The sequence below is a fragment of the Zingiber officinale genome, chromosome 9B, assembly GCF_018446385.1.
Source record: "Zingiber officinale cultivar Zhangliang chromosome 9B, Zo_v1.1, whole genome shotgun sequence".
Taxonomy (NCBI): Eukaryota; Viridiplantae; Streptophyta; class Magnoliopsida; order Zingiberales; family Zingiberaceae; genus Zingiber; species Zingiber officinale.
In genome coordinates, this window is record NC_056003.1 from 113,550,021 (window position 1) to 113,569,989 (window position 19,969).

At 34.1% G+C, this 19,969-nt stretch overlaps 2 protein-coding genes across 2 annotated transcripts in view; one reads left to right on the forward strand and one right to left on the reverse strand.

The window, feature by feature from the left end:
• The first annotated feature begins 4,323 nt into the window (after positions 1 to 4,323).
• Positions 4,324 to 6,383, forward strand: LOC122025714 (40S ribosomal protein S5-like). The gene is made up of 4 exons (XM_042584565.1): positions 4,324 to 4,473; positions 5,133 to 5,404; positions 5,840 to 6,043; positions 6,129 to 6,383. Exons 1-4 carry the CDS (start codon positions 4,414 to 4,416, stop codon positions 6,181 to 6,183), a joined length of 591 nt encoding a protein of 196 aa, XP_042440499.1. The 5' UTR covers positions 4,324 to 4,413; the 3' UTR covers positions 6,184 to 6,383.
• Positions 6,384 to 11,753: 5,370 nt separating this feature from the next.
• LOC122023300 (probable acyl-activating enzyme 16, chloroplastic) overlaps positions 11,754 to 19,969 on the reverse strand; it is a 97,314-nt gene continuing 89,098 nt past the window's right edge. Inside the window, exons 12-16 of the mRNA XM_042581358.1 lie at positions 14,915 to 15,074; positions 14,681 to 14,760; positions 13,926 to 14,068; positions 12,202 to 12,259; positions 11,754 to 12,111 (exon numbers count right to left, since the gene is read on the reverse strand). Coding sequence (XP_042437292.1) covers positions 12,019 to 12,111; positions 12,202 to 12,259; positions 13,926 to 14,068; positions 14,681 to 14,760; positions 14,915 to 15,074 — 534 coding nt within the window. The 3' untranslated portion in view covers positions 11,754 to 12,018. The remainder of the gene's footprint in view (positions 12,112 to 12,201; positions 12,260 to 13,925; positions 14,069 to 14,680; positions 14,761 to 14,914; positions 15,075 to 19,969) is intronic.

Below are 19,969 nucleotides of genomic sequence, written 5' to 3' on the forward strand. Positions count from 1 at the left end.
ATTCTGTAGAAGAAAGAGCTTCTAGCTAGTTCAAAGGAAAAAATAGAGAAGCTAGCAGTATTCTTTGCATGGTGTTGTAACAATTAATGACAGTAAAAGAATATATTGGAAGAAGAAGACTGAAAGAAAAAGTGGCATTCAAAGTGAAGTGAGTAGTCCCTACCTTAAGGCGAGATTCAGACCTTTGCCTAGGTTAGTGTTGTAGCTTAGTGGGCAGTTGAACATTCATGAAAGTCCTAAGCCTTGTCTTAGTGATGCACACTATGAGTCATGGTCGATTGGATGTGTGCCAAGCCTAGTGCTCTGTGCTCGTATTAAGTTGAGCTAGAAGAAGTTCAAGACTAACTCCAAAGGGAAGCTCGTGTTTTAGGGACTAGCTGAGAAATTAGCACAAAGTGGTGTGACAACTCCATGATCCGTAGGCTTTGCTAAGAGATATGAATCTCAAGGCTTCCCACTTGTTGATGTGCTTCTCTTAGAGGATGAGGATCGGAACTTGTTATAGAGAGAGGGAGAGGTGAATAGATCATGCATTGGAATTCAAATTCTCACACAAACAAATACAAAATGAATAGTTAGTAGTGTGAGTATGCTTGTGTGTGGTAAGTTAACCATGCCATGTATCTCTTAATGGAAATAAAGAAAATAAAGACAAAGTAATAGAATTATGACACAATGATATAATGTAGTTTAGAGACTCATTCTTACTCCATGACCTCCGACATATTCAATGTGTCAATCCACTATAATTACTCCTTTACAAGAGGCAATGAGGCAAGCCTCTACACACCCAACCAAGGGTTGTTTACAATGAGCTCCCCTCTCTCAAGGATAATGACATGTTAAGCTAAATGAAAATGAGATTAAGAAGAGTTTAAGTTAAAGCTTTCAAACCATACTGAACACTTTAAGCACTCGTTCACATAAGTTTGGAGAATAATTTCATGCAACCTATAATGTCTAATGAACTCAATCAATTGGATAAAATCTACCCCCGCCGCGGGGCTAAAGCAAGCCCAAGTAAACTAACACCTGGCTTTGCCCTTGCTTCAAGTTGTCTACTCTAACATCTAATCAATTGAAATCGCATCCACTCAACTATGGCTAAAATAAAATTATGTTCACCTAGAACTTGCATTCAATTGACTCTCCAGTTGATTGGCATACTTGGTCTCACCTCTAGTTGGCTTATGACCATTATAAGCCTATGCAACGATTCAGGACTAATAAAATCGTTAAAATATGACTTAGGACAAAGTCCGTTGATCAAATACTTAATACTTCATAACTAAGATACCTACTTAGCTATGACACATAATTTACAATGTTAATAACAATACAAATTTCACAAGATTACTTTTACTCTCATAACCTTTTATAGCTCTCATGCTTATAAATCTTCAACTTCCTTGATCTTGGTCATCAAGCGATTAAACACATCATCTGACTAATGTTTCATGCCGTCGAGTCTACCTTGTTCCAAGTTATGGAGCATTTAAATGCACCAAGATCCTCGAGCGAGCTCCATGCTATTTGATCGTCATTGTTAGTGAGTCCACCATTTAATGCTTCATGTCCTAAAGTTCTTCACACTCCTCTAAAGCTCCACTACTCATTATAGGTCGTTGGTCCATTGAGAACACAATCTCCACAATTCCAACAACAACCACTTAGAGCATCCAAAATGTATAATTTAAGATAAAAAAACTACTTTATTAAATTTGAATATTCATTTTTCATTACATCATATATCACATTTTCTATTTTTTTTCTCTTTTCTCTAATGTTTATGAAATGAAATTCATTCCCTAAATTTAAAGAAGCACTATTCATAAATGTTAAATTTAGGAAATTGATAAGGTAGCTGATGCAAAGATTTTTTAATTACCCTATTCAAAATTTAGGATAAAATTTTTGGATAAGATAATTGATGTAAATGCTCTTAATATTTCATGTCCTAGAGTCCTCTGAGCTTCTCTAAAGATCCTCCACTCATTCTAAGCTATTGAGCACTAAGCAAAACCCAACTTGAATCACTCAAGACAACAAAACTCCATGAGCTACTATTTTAAGCTTTTACACACTTAATACATACATGACAAAACCCAACTTAAACCATATTGTCAACATATCAAAACAATATGATTGAACCCAACCATAAGAAAACATTGTTTTCCCAACACTTGCAACCTACGAGGAAGCAATATGTGATACCAAATTCGAGAAATAACTTAGGTCATGAAGTTCCTTTAGTTTCATATGCCAATAAAGTATGGACCTTGTTGACCATCCAAAGAGGCTAAACCCATTAGGTGAAATTAGATCTTCAAGAAAAAACTAACATGAATGATAATGCTTAATGGATATTGTTAAAGGCAAGAAATTAACTATGATATATATTTTTTTTTACGTAATCATAATCAAGTTTATATGGATCATTGGAGCAAAAGATGATATCGTTCATCCCAAGTGACCCAGTATCATCAGTCCCACGACAAGATACAAGTAGGTAAATCATGGGAGGGTATTTTGTCCTACCACATTAACTCGCATTTTGTGTAGGATCGTGTGCACATGAAAGAGGAGAGAGGGGGTGAATCACGTGTAATTTAAAATATTTCTTTTTCTTTTGAAAGTGAGTGTGCAGTGGAAAAATAAACTAAATGAGAAAGAGAACATGAGAAAGTGGAACATAAGTACTTTATTTGGTTCGGAGTTTTCGACAACTCCTACTCCAAGTCCCAAGTTCTTTGGACATTTCTAACAGATAATCCACTAATATCAATCGAATAGATACAAGGATATAGAAAGTTTAAGTGCAAGTAATTTAAATACAAGTATACCGACGACTTTATTTTGAAGCTCGAGCGTAGTCGTCGGAGGAATGTTTCGCGGTCGTAGAGCAATTTTCGAAGCAACATGTGAATATGAAAGTTGTAGCGAATGATGTCCTGATGCTATTGGTCAAAGCTTCTTTTATAGGCCTTTCCAAGTGCTTGGACCACCCCCAAGCGCCTCCGCTGAAGCTTATCCGATCCTGCTTCAATGTTAAGTTATCCAACTTTGAGCGCATGAATGCTGACGTGGCTACACCTCAGTGAAGCCTTATATGAGTTGCCTTTATCACTTCTCGAGCACCTGGACCACCCCTGAGCGCCTGAATTCTTACATGTGCTGATCAATCAGAGTGAGCCAACTCAACTACATGTGTGGCTAGGTTCGACCCAATTAATCCAAGCGTCTGGACCTACTCGAGATGCCAGGACCATCGGATGCCTGGACCTTTCTAAGGTGCTTGGAAGTCCTTTTTCCAACCAACTTGCAGCTTCGATTTCTAACACCATAGAGTTAGCACAATAAACATAATATAAATTAAAATTATTAATTAGATCCTGTTTTACCAAGACTAAGATTTAATTTTAGTCTCAACTTAGACTTCTAAGTTTTCATATGACCGATCTTAATTAGATAATGTTTATTTAAAAATGTAATGAATGTCATAGAGTTTTCATCAGTTATTTTGTTGGTTGAAATGTTATTTTAATCAGGTTATTACTCAAAAAAGTAAAATCAAAATGATATAAAGTCACTATTGTAGATTAGAAGCTACGTGCTAATTTCTATAACGTGTAAAAGTTACATGCTAACTTCTAAATAGTTTATCATAATTAGATAATATTCATTTAAAATGTAATGAGTGTCATTGAGTATCCATCAGTTATTTTTCTCATTAAAATATTATTTTAATTAGATTATTATTAAAAAAGGTAAAATCAAAATGATATAAAATCACTATTTTAAAAACTAACAACTAGAAATTAGTATATAATTTTTATACCGTGTAAAAACTAACAATCAACTTTTACACTTACAGAAATTTTATGCTAACTTTTACACAGACGAGTAATCAAATAATAAAAAAATATTTTAAATACTTCAAATAGAGATTTTATAAAGAAGGATCTCTTTTAATTTTTTTCTCTTTAATTTTTATTCAATATATATTTCTAAGATGGACTGGTAATTGGCTTTTGTTTATAATCTCCAGGATTAATTCATAAGTATTATGGGTCGAAATTTATTAATTTAACAAGGAATTTGATATATATATATATATAATGTTATTTTGCAAACCCTATGATTCATTAAATGAAATAGCCACGCGTCCGTTGGTAGACCGTCCGTCTTATATATATATATATATAATGTTATTTTGCAACCCTATGATTCATTAAATGAAATAGCCACGCGTCCGTTGGTAGACCGTCCGTCTTAGATCAAATGTGTTAAGACAGTCTTGATCGAGCGGTCACTATATATTTGATTCCCTGCGCGTTCTTCACCCGATACATTAGGGTTTCTCCGCCGCTGGTCCGCCTGCCCACGCATCTCCGCTATCCTTCGTCTGAGCCAATGGCGATCCAGCAACAGGAGGTTAAGCTCTTCAATCGCTGGTCCTTCGATGATGTCGAGGTTAGTTCTCTTCACCAGCCTATTAGCTCGGAGCATTTCCATCGATCGTATGAATCGGGGTCTTGGTTTCGGTTGACAATGTTCTTTACCCTTATGATCTTCTTTTAAGTACTTATGGAAAAGAAGCAATTGATTTATCCATTTTGTTTCAGATGGCAACACCATCCCACCGTTTTTTCGTCCTGTAGATTGTTGGAAAGGTTGATTATTGATGCTTTAGGTTTTATATTTCACCCTTTTTTTTAGTGTAATCTTTGCTTGGTGCGTTAATGACACTTGGAATTTTAGTGTTTCGAGTGATCTAGGATTTTCAGTCTGCGCAAATGAAAATACAACCTTCATTATCTGCTACTCGGATTCTTGTTGATTGTATAGGCAATGATATAGTCAGCTTTGGGTAGGCATTTATATAGAATTCTAGTAGTCGATCCCAAATACTGGAGCAACCATGGCTCGATGATTGAGTGCAAATAGTGAACTTTGATATATCATCGTACTGTTTACGTAATTGCAATACGTCCATAGAGAACAATTACTGGACGAGTTATGTTTGTTTAAATTTATATGCAATTCTAGCTTTATGATAACACCAGCGTTGAGATGATCCCCTGTTGTTTATTTCATCGTGATGTGATTAATCCTTTCTCTGTCAAGTGCAGATTAGTGACATCTCGCTTGCTGATTACATTGCTGTGACTCCTCCAAAACATGCAACATATCTCCCACACACTGCAGGAAGGTACTCTGCTAAGAGGTTCCGCAAGGCACAGTGCCCAATTATTGAAAGACTCACCAATTCTTTGATGATGCATGGCCGGAACAATGGAAAGAAGCTTATGGCTGTCTGCATAATTAAACATACTATGGAGATTATTCATTTGCTCACCGATGCAAACCCTATCCAAGTCATGGTTGATGCGATCATTAACAGGTAATTGGACTCTAAACTTTAGGATCATTGTAAGGACATTCAACAAGGCAAACTACAATTACTTCAACCCCTTTTTTAAGAATATTTTGTACCTTATAAGTTGAACACTAACTTAAAGGAACGGACTAAATAAATAATAAGTAGCAATGCTCTTGCCTAGCGCCTGTGTGATCCTTTAAAGTTCCTAGTCTTACATTGCATGGGTGTGGAAGGAAGAGTGTTTACTGGAATCTAATGAGAATGCAGTCCCATCTACAATTAATTTGATTTAAGCATTACATGTCAAATCCACTTCAACCTGCTTGAAACTTGTTCTGTATTATTTTGATTCACTCACATTATGTTACTGAATGTGTGGGAGGTTTGAAGTTAGAAAATTAGATGCTTGTCACATGTTGAAGATGCTAATGTGTCTTATGCTCCTTTGCATGCCAGTGGTCCAAGAGAAGATGCTACTCGAATTGGGTCGGCTGGTGTTGTCAGGCGTCAGGCAGTTGATATCTCCCCGCTGAGGCGGGTTAACCAGGCAATTTACCTCCTCACTACTGGTGCACGGGAAAGTGCTTTCCGAAACATCAAGACCATTGCTGAGTGCTTGGCTGATGAGTTAATCAATGCAGCAAAGGGTTCCTCCAACAGGTGAATTCCTCAAAAACTTTTCCGATACGTTGGACTTCCACTTTCTTCCCTATTAAACTCATCATATTATGTGTGCATTTAACAGCTACGCGATCAAGAAGAAGGATGAGATTGAGCGGGTTGCCAAGGCAAACCGTTGAGATGTTCTTCGACTTACAAATTCACATTGGTTATGGAAATTTTCTTGTAGACTTGGGTGTCTTTTAAGCTATATGGGGATTTAAACTCAGTTCTGTTTAGCTAAACTCTAGTGTTTTGGATGCTCGACTAGATTCTGGATCCGATAGTGTTTTCATTCTTGTGCACTGTCTCAGAACAGGCAAAATTTTTCATTCTTGAATATGTTTTTTTTTTTTTTGGAGTAGGTGAAAAGAAAGCAAGCACCAAATGACCTTTAGTCATTAAGAATAAATGATAAAAGTTGTGTTCTTTTTTTTTGAAAAAGTTAATCTTTTTTTATTAATAATGGATTATTTTTATAGATTATGGTTTTAAAACAAATATTTTTTCAGAAAATATTTGATATGAAGTAAATATAGGCCTAGCTTTTGATAATATAGTTGTGTTCTCGTAAAATCATGCGTTTATGGTAGGCACTAGGGAGATTGTTTAGATAATGATTTTTTTGTTTTTGATAAAATTCTTAAATTATACATATATATAACTTTTATTTTATGTTTTTTTTTTGTATTTTGAGATCTTCGTGTGTTTTCTCATATCTCTTTCTCCAAAATATTATATATTTGTTGGCTGTGAACATTTACTCTTTAATAGTAACAATTCATAAGGTCATATAATTTATGAAAAATATTAATTAATTTAATTTTTACCTGAATTCATCGAATTTACAAGAAATTTATTAATTAGTTACGGATTTATAAATTTAATTATTTAAAAATTTACTGATTATTTTTTTTATTTTGGTTTATTTAGTTTAAATTAATAATGGATTTTAAAATCAAAATTAAATTGAATTAATTGATATAACTGATTTTCTTAAGAAAAAAAGTAAAATTTAAAATAATCAAATTGAATTTTTTAAGTTCAATTGGTTTTATTGATTTTTTTATTTAATTAAACACCTAATAATGTATAATAATTTAGTTTTGAATACTCCATTTCCCATGCCTGAATGTTAAAATTATTACTATTTCGGATTATCTTGTTGCCTTTGTCTAAGAAGGTTACTCCGTTAAAATTGAATAAGCCCATATGATTTACAACTTTTTAGAATATGTGGGGCTATTTGGAGAGAGGGCTAAGATGATAACTTATTACCACATGTGAATGTTAAAATTATTTGATTTATAAAATGATAAATTACTTTAATATGATCATATTATTCATATTGAAAATTTATTACAAATTGAGTTTCACATTAGACTGACGTGCGTGATATATTATTAGTTGACATTATGTATTCAATTTATATTGATTAATTTTTAAGTGATGGATTTAGTTTTATATAATTTGTTTTTACCAATTTCTAAGGTAAATTAATGAGATGTGTGATCAATTTTTTTTTTTATAATTTAAGTATTCAGCTCTTTAAATCGATTAATCCTAAAGATGATTAATTCGGTTGCACATAAATTTTTCATAAATTATCAGAGTATAAGGTCGGCTTTATGCATAAGCTACTAAGATCTATGCCTAGGTCCCCAATTTTATTGAGGTCCATTTTATATATATATAGAGAGAGGGAATAGAAAAAGATATTAAAAGATTTACAACATGATCTCATTGGATTTCACAAAGATATCTTTAGATTTGTATGTTGTATGATATTATTGGATTTACCATCTATTTTGTTACGTTCCAATGGATTTATCAAAATCCTACTTTTCTTTTTATCCCTCTTATCTATAGAAATCTTACCTTTTCATCGAATTTCTCTTGTTACTTTCCTCTCTTCCCTTTTGACCCTTTTTCAACTTGAAGTCAATTCCCTTTTGACCCTTTTCCAACTTGAAGTCAATTTGAAGAAGTGACAAGGAGGTGATACTGTGATGCATAATAATTATTTTTACTAAAGTTGTTGTTTTATTTCATTACCTTAAAGCTTAAGTACAACAACTCATTATTTTTCGATTAAATTTGGTATTATGTAATGAGAATTTTTTTTACGGTTTTTTAACAAAAGGAGCGACCACATTTCCTTATTTATCAAAAGAAATACCCTAGTTTTAAAACTACCAAAAAGAACACCAAAAATAGCATTATTTCCTTCCTACCCCTCTCACCAACCTCCTAAATCTCATGCTATTTTCAATGCATGGGTCTGATATGAGAAAATATCATGCCTACGCTGGGCTTGATATTGGGCCACATCGGGTCCAGCGTGGGCCTGATATTTTCCATATCAGGCTCAACACGCATGATATGGGAAAATATTAGGTCCAGTGTGAGTTTAATTATGGAAAATATCAGGCCCACGCTGGGCTGATATTGGACCATATCAAGCCTAGAGAAGGCTTGATATGGAAAAATATCAGACACATCGTGGGCCTAATATGGGATCATATCAGGCCCACCGTTGGGCCTGATATTGGAATATATTAGACCCTTTTTAATCCTGGAGAGAGAGGATGCATTGGAAAATGACGAGAGAGAGGGGATTTAGAAGGTTGGCGAGAGGGGTAGGAAGGGAATAACATTATTTTTGGTGCTGCTTTTGGTAGTTTTAAAATTAGGGTGCTCTTTTGGGTAAATAAAGAAATGTGGTAGCCCCTTTTGGTAAAAAGCCATTTTTTTTTTATTAAATTGACGACTCAATCAACATATTGCACTCTTTTTGCTAGAAAGGAGTCGTTCGTTAATTATTGTTGGATAAAGAAATCAAAGAATGTAAAGATTTAGTGATAAGATTTCCTTTTAACAAGATTACTCCAAAAAAAATTGAACAAGATGGTGATTTAGAAAAGAAGGGAGGAAAAGTGATAATAATTATTATTATTTAAAAATATATTTAACATTGAAATATATTGAGAGGTTCTTTATTATAAAATGACTGTATACTGATTAAATCATTGTTATTTTTTTCTCTTGTTTAAAAATATGCATCTACAAATATGTTTATTATATTTGTATAGATAAGAGTCAAATTTTGAAGTATCGTTATATTGAAATTGTAAGATATAAATTAAATTTTTATTTCTTTAATTTTAAACACTTTTATTTTGATAAATTAGTAGGGACGTATTTTATTATTATTATTATTATTATTATTATTATTTGTATATAAATATGTTTACTAAAAAATCATTATTGTCCATCTCAAGTCCGAATGAAAAAGGGTGAGAGATTTTTTTTAAAACACAATATCAAAACCTTAATTTTTTTCCGCTTAGGGCCTCAACTAGGCTTGAGTTGGCCCGGCAAAATAAATTGGGAAGCGCTCACGGAGACTCATCCAGATTGCCAACATTCTTAGGTCTGCTTCTTATTAGGGAGGAAAATCTCTTACAGTGCACCACAACTAGGGGTAATGAGCCGAGCTGCTCATGAGCAGCTCAGTCAAAACTCTACTCAAGCTAGAAGTTGGTCTAGCTTGAGCCGAGCTCAAGCTGATTTGATTAGAAATTGAGTCATGTTCGAGCCTAATTATTATTGGCTCGGTGACTCGTCGAGTCAAACGAACCACTAATAATATATATTTTTATAGTATATAATTTATTTATTAAAAATAATAAAATAAATAAAAAAGAAAAAATTCAGCTCGAGCTTGAGCCCATAATTAAATATCAAGCTCAAACTCAACTCTACATACTCGAGCAAGCCCGAGCTTAAGTCGAGCTAGTATAAATCGAATCAAACTGAACTTGAGCCTAGGCTAGCTCGAGCTCGACTCAACTTGTTTATAGTTGTAGCCAAAGCTGACATTCAAATCTTATATTTCTTAGTTATCCATTGAAAAGTTTAACCTGAACGATAGAACCTTAGGCCGCTTCTCAATGATGACGTGCGTGATCATTGATAATACTGAATGTGAAGTTATCAAATCATAAAGTATTATTTACTTAAAAAAATAAAACAATATGGTGTAACCAAATAAAAGTTAATTTTTTTGCTAAAATAAAAATAGTTAAATATAAAAAATACTTATATTATACTTTTTCTCGTTTAATTATTATAATTTTATAAAGACTCAATTATAATTTAATAATATAGTTAAATATTGACATCTAAATTCTAATTAAATTTTTTATTTAAAAAATCTATTATAAAATACATCTCTCATTAATTTTTTTTATAAAAATATTAAATTAAAAAAATAAATGGACTCTTAAGAAACATGCATTAATATACACATAGAAAGGGCTGAAGCTGTGAGTCTCTTCTTGGGCACAACATGACATGAATTTCTTCGTCAAAAAGGTCCAATTCGAATACTATACAAGTCAATTTGGAAATGTTAGTTGGGTGCTAAGGGGGTGATTGTTGAGACTTGAGAAAGGATCGAATTCACTACTTGGAGTTAGACGATCAGTATGATTTATGTGGATGTCATATGGAAAATCATGCATACTTGTTCTTCACTTGTGATTCTCAAGAATAAAAATAATAAATGATAAATTCAGTTAGTCTCATTGATTAATCCTAGGAACGATTAATTCGGTCTTACGAAATTTTTTCATCAGTCATCAGGGTAAATCAGGAAGTGTTTGCGACGGACAACCCAGAATCTAACATCTTTTGATTACACACCCCATTTAAAGAAAATAAATGCACAAGAAAACCAGCCCGAAGGAAATCACGATGGAATATAACAAAAACGATTGCTCACTTACACAACTTATCATATTTGGAAGATGTGAAAACCTTGCTACTTTTGAAGGACGTCATACAGATAATTCATAAGATTAAAATTAGAATTTATAAAATTTTATTTGTAATGAATCATATACATGGGACCGGTACTAGGGGCCGTTAAAATAGTACAGCACTCCACATTTGGTTTTTGCCAAGCATTAGCAAAACCCTACGAGATGATAGCAGAGAAGGAATTAGTGCAATTAATTTCTAAGAAACTTAGCTTAAGGGAGACATTATTGATATAGTCGTATCTAAACTATTGATGATTTATATGTAGCTAACAAAGGATTGATAACAGGTTTAAATTAGGCTTAATATATGAGTGCCAAAATGTGCAATTGCCGAACCTTAACTCTGAAAACAATTCAAGATTTGGTGAAGTCTAAATTTATGTTTAAAAAAAAACAATAAAAGGAATTGATAAGTCACAGAGGGTCTCAGAGTTCGATAATATCGAACACAAAATAATTGAGAAATCAAAGAAACATTTAACTTATCTTCCTAGATTATAAATCGAACACAAACTGGGGCAACACTTTGCTACAAAAGTGTTTCATAATATTTCACCAATCATAGAAGTTCAGCAATTTACATAAACTTCTCAGTTAGCAGCTCACGAGAAAATTTAGACGTGTTCATGCTATGAAACAACTTTTACTACTCGGATGACAGAGTCCACAGATTTTTGAATAAGGTTCCAATATTTATTTTTAATTTTATACAAAGCTTTAAAAAAATCCTATTGAACACCCATCAAGTTCTACAGAGAACACTTCAGAATTATAGCTTTTTAACCAACGAGACAGGATTAGTAACAGACATACTAAAAACAATTTTAAAATAGCAGCTTTCTGCTTGCCTAAATTTTGATATTGTGAACTTTGCAGATTTGCCTTTTACTTGAAATTTTCTGGATAAACAATCACTTTATTGGCACATGTAAGATCATTCATACATACATTATTTGCAAGCTCATGAGCATGTGCAATTGTACTTGCAGGAGTGCAAAGTTATAACATTATACACGGTCGATACGAGTGAGCCGTCATTATTGGTTACTTCAGACTTAAAAATTCAGCGGCATGGATAAACCTCATTCATAAGCTTAAATTTCAAGTGCTTTCAGTCCTTCAGCATTCAGAGAGTTTTGTAAACTTACTCTAATTGTACAGCTTCTCAATCTGCTCCCTGTATCGCTCAACCACTTTGTCCCTTCTTATTTTCATGGTTGGAGTCAGTAATCCATTATCAATCTAGACAAAAAAAGAAAAAAAGAGATTTTGATGAGGTAAATTTAGAGATTTAAGATCATACTGAAAACTGAAATGTTGGAGGAAAGTTACGGTGAAAGGCTCATCTATTACAAGGATGGATCCAATCTGGAAAGTGAAATAAGCCGTCCTGCAATATACAAAAGCGTGCTTCAAATGTCAATAGTCAAGTCTGTCAGGGGAATTTTATACACAGAATTCTATATTTCAAGACGTTTGTGCCAGCTCGTCAGTGTCACAACTTCCCTCATGTCTTAGTTCCCAGTGAGAATAACAGATTTCATGATTAGACAAGGAAAATATAGGATAAGTGATATACCACTTCTCCAAAAGCAAAAAAGGCCTCCAACAATCTAAAAATATATATATATAAAGTAGGCGTCGTTCAGCAGCTGACTCTACAATCTATTTCTCAGATGGTGCATGGATTGCAAGAGGCCAAGATTCAAGATTCCTTCAGAGAAAAGAAACAAAGAGAGAATGTCTCTTCCTGATATACTCGAATTAATATACAATTTCAAGATTTCAAGGAAAAAAAGTAGTCTCCACTTGATATACAAATTCAAGATTCAAGATTTCTGAGGGAAAATAGAAGAATTATACTCTGCCAGATACACTCATGTAGAGGTAGTAATACTTCAATAATGACAATCTCTTCTGACTAAGAACTTAAACCCCTGCCCATCCCCCTCCCTTATAGCTGGAGACTTTAATATTGAATGGATAAGAGAATATAACCATGCAAGCACGGTTTTGAGGTTTAGCTCCTGGAGAACCCATTTAGTTCGTGTGTAATTAAATTGAGCAGTGAAGATGGAAAAATAAGATGCTTCAGTTAGCATTGGAAAAGTTAAGCAGCACAATGTTAGGTTAACTATAATAGGGTACATATAGAAGGTAATCACTTGAGTTACTATACAGCAAGTAATCGTGTTTGTCTCCGATGAGTCAAAAATCATTATCAGGTCTTTCATTCCTCAATCATCTTTTACAGTGATTTATGGACATACAAATTGGTAATAGCAGAAGTAGAACAAAAGCCACTTCAGTTTGAACAATAAAGTTCTTTTTGACATCATGTGCTAAGGCATCAAACAAAGGTATGGAGATAAAGAATAATTATTACCAAGATTTAACTTCAAAATAATAGGGCATTTAGCTTATATTCAATGGCATCACTAGTCATCACTGCCATTCAAGATCTAGTATAGTAAGCCATAAGAAAATGATAAAAAGAACATAGTAAAGAATCATAGTAGATTCAATAAAGATTTTAGAGATACATTTGAAGCATAGGAATGAACAAAAAGGAATTTAGCAGTAGTAGGAAAAAGGCATTGCATAAGTTCTCTAGCAATTATAGTATGTGAAAGTGTCAAACAAAGGCATGGAGAAAAAAAATAATAAACTATTATGAAGCTTTATAATAATCTATTTAGCATATACTGACTGAACTCAGAGGTTAATGTCATTCATGATCCAATATAACAAGTTACATGAAAATGTTAATAGACTGCAGAATAAAAATAGATTTAATAAGCATAAATTGTTTGAACCTCAGAGTCATCAATGCCATTCATGATCTAATATAATATAACAAGTTATATGAAAATGTTAATAGACTGCAAAATAAAAATAGATTTTAATAAAAGTTGTGAAGAACTTTTAGTCACCAATGAAAATGTATAAAAGAAAAAGGTGTTTTGGCAGAAGTGAAAAAAAAAGCCATGGCACTGAGAAAAATAAAGCATCTAACAAATGTAGATAATTATCTTTTTAGAAAAAATATCTATTACCAAGCTTTAACTTCTTTGTATAATAGGCTCTGAAGTTCATCTTCTTGGAGTTCAGAACCATTAGTGACAATTGACTGCCTTCGTGCTAACTCTTGAACTTCATCCTTGTTGGGTACAATGAGAGCTCCAAGTCTGCGCCGATCCTAAACACAGATTTTTATGAATAACCTAAGATAAAAATACATGCTAGCAAAAGAGATACGTATGACAAGGTAGTCACAAAATGATCATACAGTAGTTATGTCATTACAAGAGCGAAAATTCCAACACTGAAAAATATTATGATGGATAGTATTAGTTCCCAGGTCAATGAACAATGAAAATATAAATAATAACTGTGTTTGAGCAAAACATTTTATCTTGCCTAGACTCAACAAGGTGCATGCACCCACAAGTTGGTTTAGCTACAAAAGTGTCATCTCACAATTGAATTCATGTATAGCTATATCACCTGGAATACTCTGACCATCAAACTCTCTTTTAATCACATTTAGAGCCTTCTTTGTTGTTCTCCCATTATATGATGCTTCTCGAGGTCAGGTTATTAGAAACAAAGCAGTAGATGACTGTCAGCAATTTTTTTCTAGGCCTAAATGTTTCATCACCATGACAAATTCCTCTTGATAGTGTGGCATTACTATATATACACTCATAAGCCTCATATAAATCACTGAGAGAAAACACATAATTACAATCTACCATCCTTAATTTGTTCCTTATGTACCGAATATAAATCATAAAGTTAAAATACTTACCTGACCAATGACCACTATCTGTTGTATCAAACTACTTTGCATAGCAGCAGCTTCAAGCTCTGATGGCTCAACATTTTCACCTGCGAATTTTGAACAAGCAATAAAAAATCAGAGCCCACAGCATTCTAAGCTGTCCTTATGAAACATTGGACGCACTAAACCAAAGTACCTACAAAGTAACCAAGATTAGTTATATTAAAGAGTAGTTAGATATGCAAATACTATCTGATGCACCTGTGCTGAGAACTATTGTATCCTTTGCACGCCCTTCAATAACAACCATTCCACTACATCTACGACTCCTCCCCCTGGAATGGTGTGGAGCAATCCAACCAATATCACCACTGTTAAACCAGCCCTCCTCATCCACAGCTGTATTTGTCGCTGAAGGATTCTGTTGCCAATGAACAAAATAAACAAATGAGAGAAACATACTTGATATAATAGATGATCGTAGTCTTCGTGTTTTCATTCATGTTTGTCTCTACAATTTGTTAGTATACAGTGGAAACAAATAAAAGACACAAGCACAAAAAACCAGTCTTTACATGGGGGATCATTCTAAAGCCTACGATATGTCGATTCGGAACCATCAGTTCCTTCTCCATGGTTTATGATCTGTCGGTCGATTACTCCTAGAAAATTGCTATCATTTCACTTCTTTGGATACCTTCCAAAGACATAGAAACATCTTACAGTTCTCTTCTTACAACAAATACAAGGAATACAAGAATCAAAGCAAATAACAAAATAGTATAAGAAATAAAGATTACACAAAAGAAATTTTACTTTGCTTGTTGTTTGTTAGTGTGGATTGCTCACAATGGCCGTGAAATACAGTAGCACTCTCCCTAGAAAAAATCATGAATTTGTTGAAATCTTCAAATCTTTCTTCTTTTATAATCATTTGCTGTTTTCTAGATTCACTCCTCTATCTAGTATGAGTCAATCTTGACTTACTAAGGATTCATCGTTACCTAGTACTTAGTTGATCTCAACTTACCAGAACTTCTAATGCTTAGAAACTCCTCGCCTCTTAGTTGATTGTCTAGTGTCAGCTACCCTCGACTCACTAAGACATTCACTTACCAAGCCTCGGATCAACTTTAACCTCCTGACTTTTATCACTTGCTTAACATCTAGTCCTCCTCGACCTATCAAGACTTTTCCTCGCATGCCTAACATCTAGTCCTCCTTGACGTGGCAAGACTTCCTCACGTGACTAATATTCAATCGTCTATAACCTGCTAGTACTTTCATTGCCAACACTAGTTGGATTTCTCCGGTGCTAAGTGTCTAGTCTTGACCTACTTGACAAATTATTTCCAACATATTTATTTTGCACACCATGAAGCTTGAACTTGTGACCACAGGATTGAGAGCCTTGCATGACTGAGCTAGACAACATATTCAACTATATTGCTCAAGCATCAAAACTCTAAACCATGGTCATTCTTCTCCATCCCTCCCTGTTGCTTATGTCAACACTCTCTTTGCATGACCAAAATCATAACATACATCCGCTTCCAGGGAGCACAAATCCAATGAAGACAAGATGGAAAAACTATCATTGTTATTGCCTTAGATGAACAGTTAAAAATGATATCTTTTTCATTCAATATATATGAATCAACAAAATTATAAGTTTAGTATTTCATCCAAGAAGGCACTAAGTAATCATTCGATCAAATTTAAAATAATTAACCAATCAAATAGAAAAATTAACATAACGCTTTTGAAATTAGCACATGCAGAATTCTTTCTAGGTTTACTTGGAATCTTATTATCTATCCATCTGCTCTTTTTCATTCAATATATATGAATCACCAATATGATAAGTCTGTATTTCATGGAACTAGCACTCACTCCAATCAAATTTAACATCATTAACCAATCATATAGAACAATTAACATAGTATTCTAACATTGGCACTTGCAGAATTCTTTCTAGGTTTACTCAGAACCTTATTATATGCTCATATGCATTCCATTTACCCTTTGAAATTCAAAATGAACATGGTGGATATACCATCAATTTATAGGTAGAATAGTGGAATTTCCACAATGCATTCTAAAAAATAATAAAAATATTACTATATAGAGAATTAAATATATTTGCATATGATCACATGACTTGGCGCAACGGTAAAGTTGTTACCGTGCGATGTTATTGTTATTGGTTTGAGTAAAAAAACAGTCTTTGGCTGCATTGCAAGATAAGACTGTATACAATAGACTCAATATAGTCTGTGGGATCTCACACTCGTAAAAGTTTAGTGCACTAGGTTGCCCTTTTATAATCAAATAAAGAAACAAACATGCCAAAAAAAAATCAATAAATTATGCTATCAAACTATTTGTATCAATACGAACTGAAGAAGTAATGGGTAGACAGAAAATAGAGAGAGAGACTAAAGAATACTCTCAATACTAGAAATATAGCCTTATAGATAAAATTCAATGGAAAGACTACACCATTCCAGTAAAATTGCTAAACATTGATACTGATTAGCATGTGTAATCTCTGTTGTGCCTCTTGTATTGATTGTGCCAAGGAGTATTGTACTGTACCAACACTAGACATGGTTTAGGATACTACAACATATGCAAAGATGAATTCATTTGTTATTCTTTTGTAGCTTGTTTCTCCAACATACTAATTCAACTAATTATTTAATCCTTATAGTTTTATTTTTATAAGTAAATACATTAAGTAGAAAAATTGTAAAATAAAAAACATCTCAACAAACATTAAAGTAAAAAAATTAATAAAATCATTTTCAATTCAATTACTAAGTGATGTAATCCTATTAAAGGTAGAAAATCTTAATAAAAAAGCATAATGAGTTTAAAAAAAAAAAAGGCAGCCCGGTGCACGAAGCTCCCACCATGTGGGGTCCCGGGGAATGATACATTGTACGCAGCCTTACCTTACTTTTTGTAAGAGGCTGTTTCCAAGATTCGAACCCGTGACCTTTTGATCACATGACAACAACTTTACCGTTGCGCCAAGGCTCCCCTTCAAAAAAGCATAATGAGTTTAAAGTAATTTAAATTTCAACATGCTTTTGTTGGTGTAGGAAGCACCATATAATCGAACCTGAGTTTTGACGTTGGCAAAGGTTCAAAGATAAGTTTTGTTGTTATGGCTAAATTGAGTGTACAGATAGCTCGACCAGAAAACCCTAGTAGGTCAAGTTGACTAGCTACTAGGCAAGTGAAAGCCCTAGTGGATCAGGTGGATTGGATACTAGGCGATGAAAGTCTTAGCAAATCAAGGACACCAAGCACAAGGGACCAAACATCTAGCAAGATGGATTTGATGGGTTAGCAAGGATCAGATATCTACAAGATGGATTCGGTAGGTCAGCAAGGACCGAACATCGAATCAAAGAAAGCCCTAGCAAATCAAGTAATTGGATACTGAGTAGAGGAAGCCCCCAAACAAGTCTGGAGGACCGGATGTTTGGCAAATAATAAGTTAAGATAAGGTCCTATAGTGGAGAGGTTCTTCTAAAAAGAAAAATGGGTAAGGGCAAATCCTCGTTATGAGGACAACCTTAGGCGACGATCTGACAAAGAGTTCCACCCGGATTCCAAAGTTGAGATCGGTGTAATTGTATTTTACCTAATTGTCATATTCTGCACTAACTCTATTTTGTAAGATTTGGTAGACCAAATGGACTAACCGATAAACCGAACGGTTTGGACTACTGAATGGTAAGGTTCGGTCGATCTAGGTGTCCAAAAGTGATGATGTTGTATCCAAGTTGGATGAGGATAAGTCTCGAATGACCAACGTGGCAAAGGATAAGTCATAGCGTGCTGACATGGCCGAGGATAATGATAAGCATGCTGACGTGGCACGAGGAACATTCAAGGATAAGTCTTGTGAGGCTGATGAGGTCGTGGATCGACGTCACAGTGCCACTAGCGGGATGGAGGATGGTAGATCTATTGGTAGATTGATTGATTGATAAATTGGATATGGATTCGATTATCGAGGCGATTGGTAGACCGATACTAGCCTATAAAAGAAGTCTCGACCAGAGGCTTTAGCACCAACTGTCATAAGTCCTCTCGCTCCGATACTCCGACGCAACGTCGCTGTGCGACTCCGATAATGAAGGTCCACTACGATCCATACCTTGTCGGTATATTCTTTAAGTTATTGTCTTTCTTCATCCTTTTTTAAATCTACGGAGCGATAAACTTGTTACCACTTCCGATCTTTTTGTTCAGAAAGAGATTGTTAGTGAATTGTCCAATTGAAAACGATCAACGATTGCAGGCTTTGAACTAGCAACCAAGTAAAAAAGAAATCGAGTCTTTGTTGTAATGTACTTTTCCACTGTGCTTTTACTCTGAGTTTTAAAAAGAAAGAAAAGATTTTAAAATGATTCGCGCTATTCACCCCCTCCCCCCTCTAGCATTTTTTTCAATCTTACAATTGGTGTTAGAGTAGGGGCGCTTTAAATTAATGCAACCACCAATCGAGCAATTCGTCTTGGGTTTTCATTTTTTTTCTTATTTTCGTTGTCATAATTTTTTCCGCACTACTTACCCAAGATCAAATCTTGGAATGGTCTTCCCTTCTCGTTTTTGCAAAATTCCTTCAATACGGTGCGACCTCTCTTCTTTGACAACATTTCGGCTACTAGAATGATCGAATGAAGTATCATCTGAAGACCAGAGGGAAATGTGGATCATAATCCAAACAAGATTCACATTACCCACTAATGTAAAAGGAGTACCATTGGGATGCAAGAAGTGGACAACCGACATCAAACAAAAGATTGAAGTTGATGCGAAGGCGACTCAAACCCTCCAATGCATCTTGTCTAAAAAAGATCTCAACCGAGTCAGTCCTTTCATCAATGCAAAGGACCTCTTGCATAAGCTAGTCGAGCTCTACAAAAGAACAACTTACACCAAGGTATGTAAAAGGATCTACATTTCAATAAATTGTTTAATATCAAAATACAATATGGCGAATCAGTGAGTCAGCTACACGCCCAGATGCAAGACATCCTCAACGGGCTGCACTTAATCGAACAACAAGTGGAGAACTGCGACATCATAACATACGCACTGAAAATATTCCCTAAGAACACTTTGTGAGCATATATGGTGGGACCTTTCAAAAATAAAGTTAGATGAGTTATTTTTTAAATTCAAATTATATGAACAGACTAACTTGAGTTAAGTTGAGAAAGGTGTGACTTTGCCTACAAGTCAAATCAAGAACAAAGAGTCTAAGCCCAAGTCCCAACCCAAACCCAAATCTGA

Excerpts from the sequence above, each read along its gene's own strand:
- LOC122025714 (XM_042584565.1), top strand. The coding sequence starts at position 4,414 with ATGGCGATCCAGCAACAGGAGGTTAAGCTCTTCAATCGCTGGTCCTTC. Across the intron at positions 4,474-5,132 it reads GGTCCTTCGATGATGTCGAG|ATTAGTGACATCTCGCTTGC; the intron begins GTTAGTTCTCTT and ends TGTCAAGTGCAG. Across the intron at positions 5,405-5,839 it reads GTTGATGCGATCATTAACAG|TGGTCCAAGAGAAGATGCTA; the intron begins GTAATTGGACTC and ends TTTGCATGCCAG.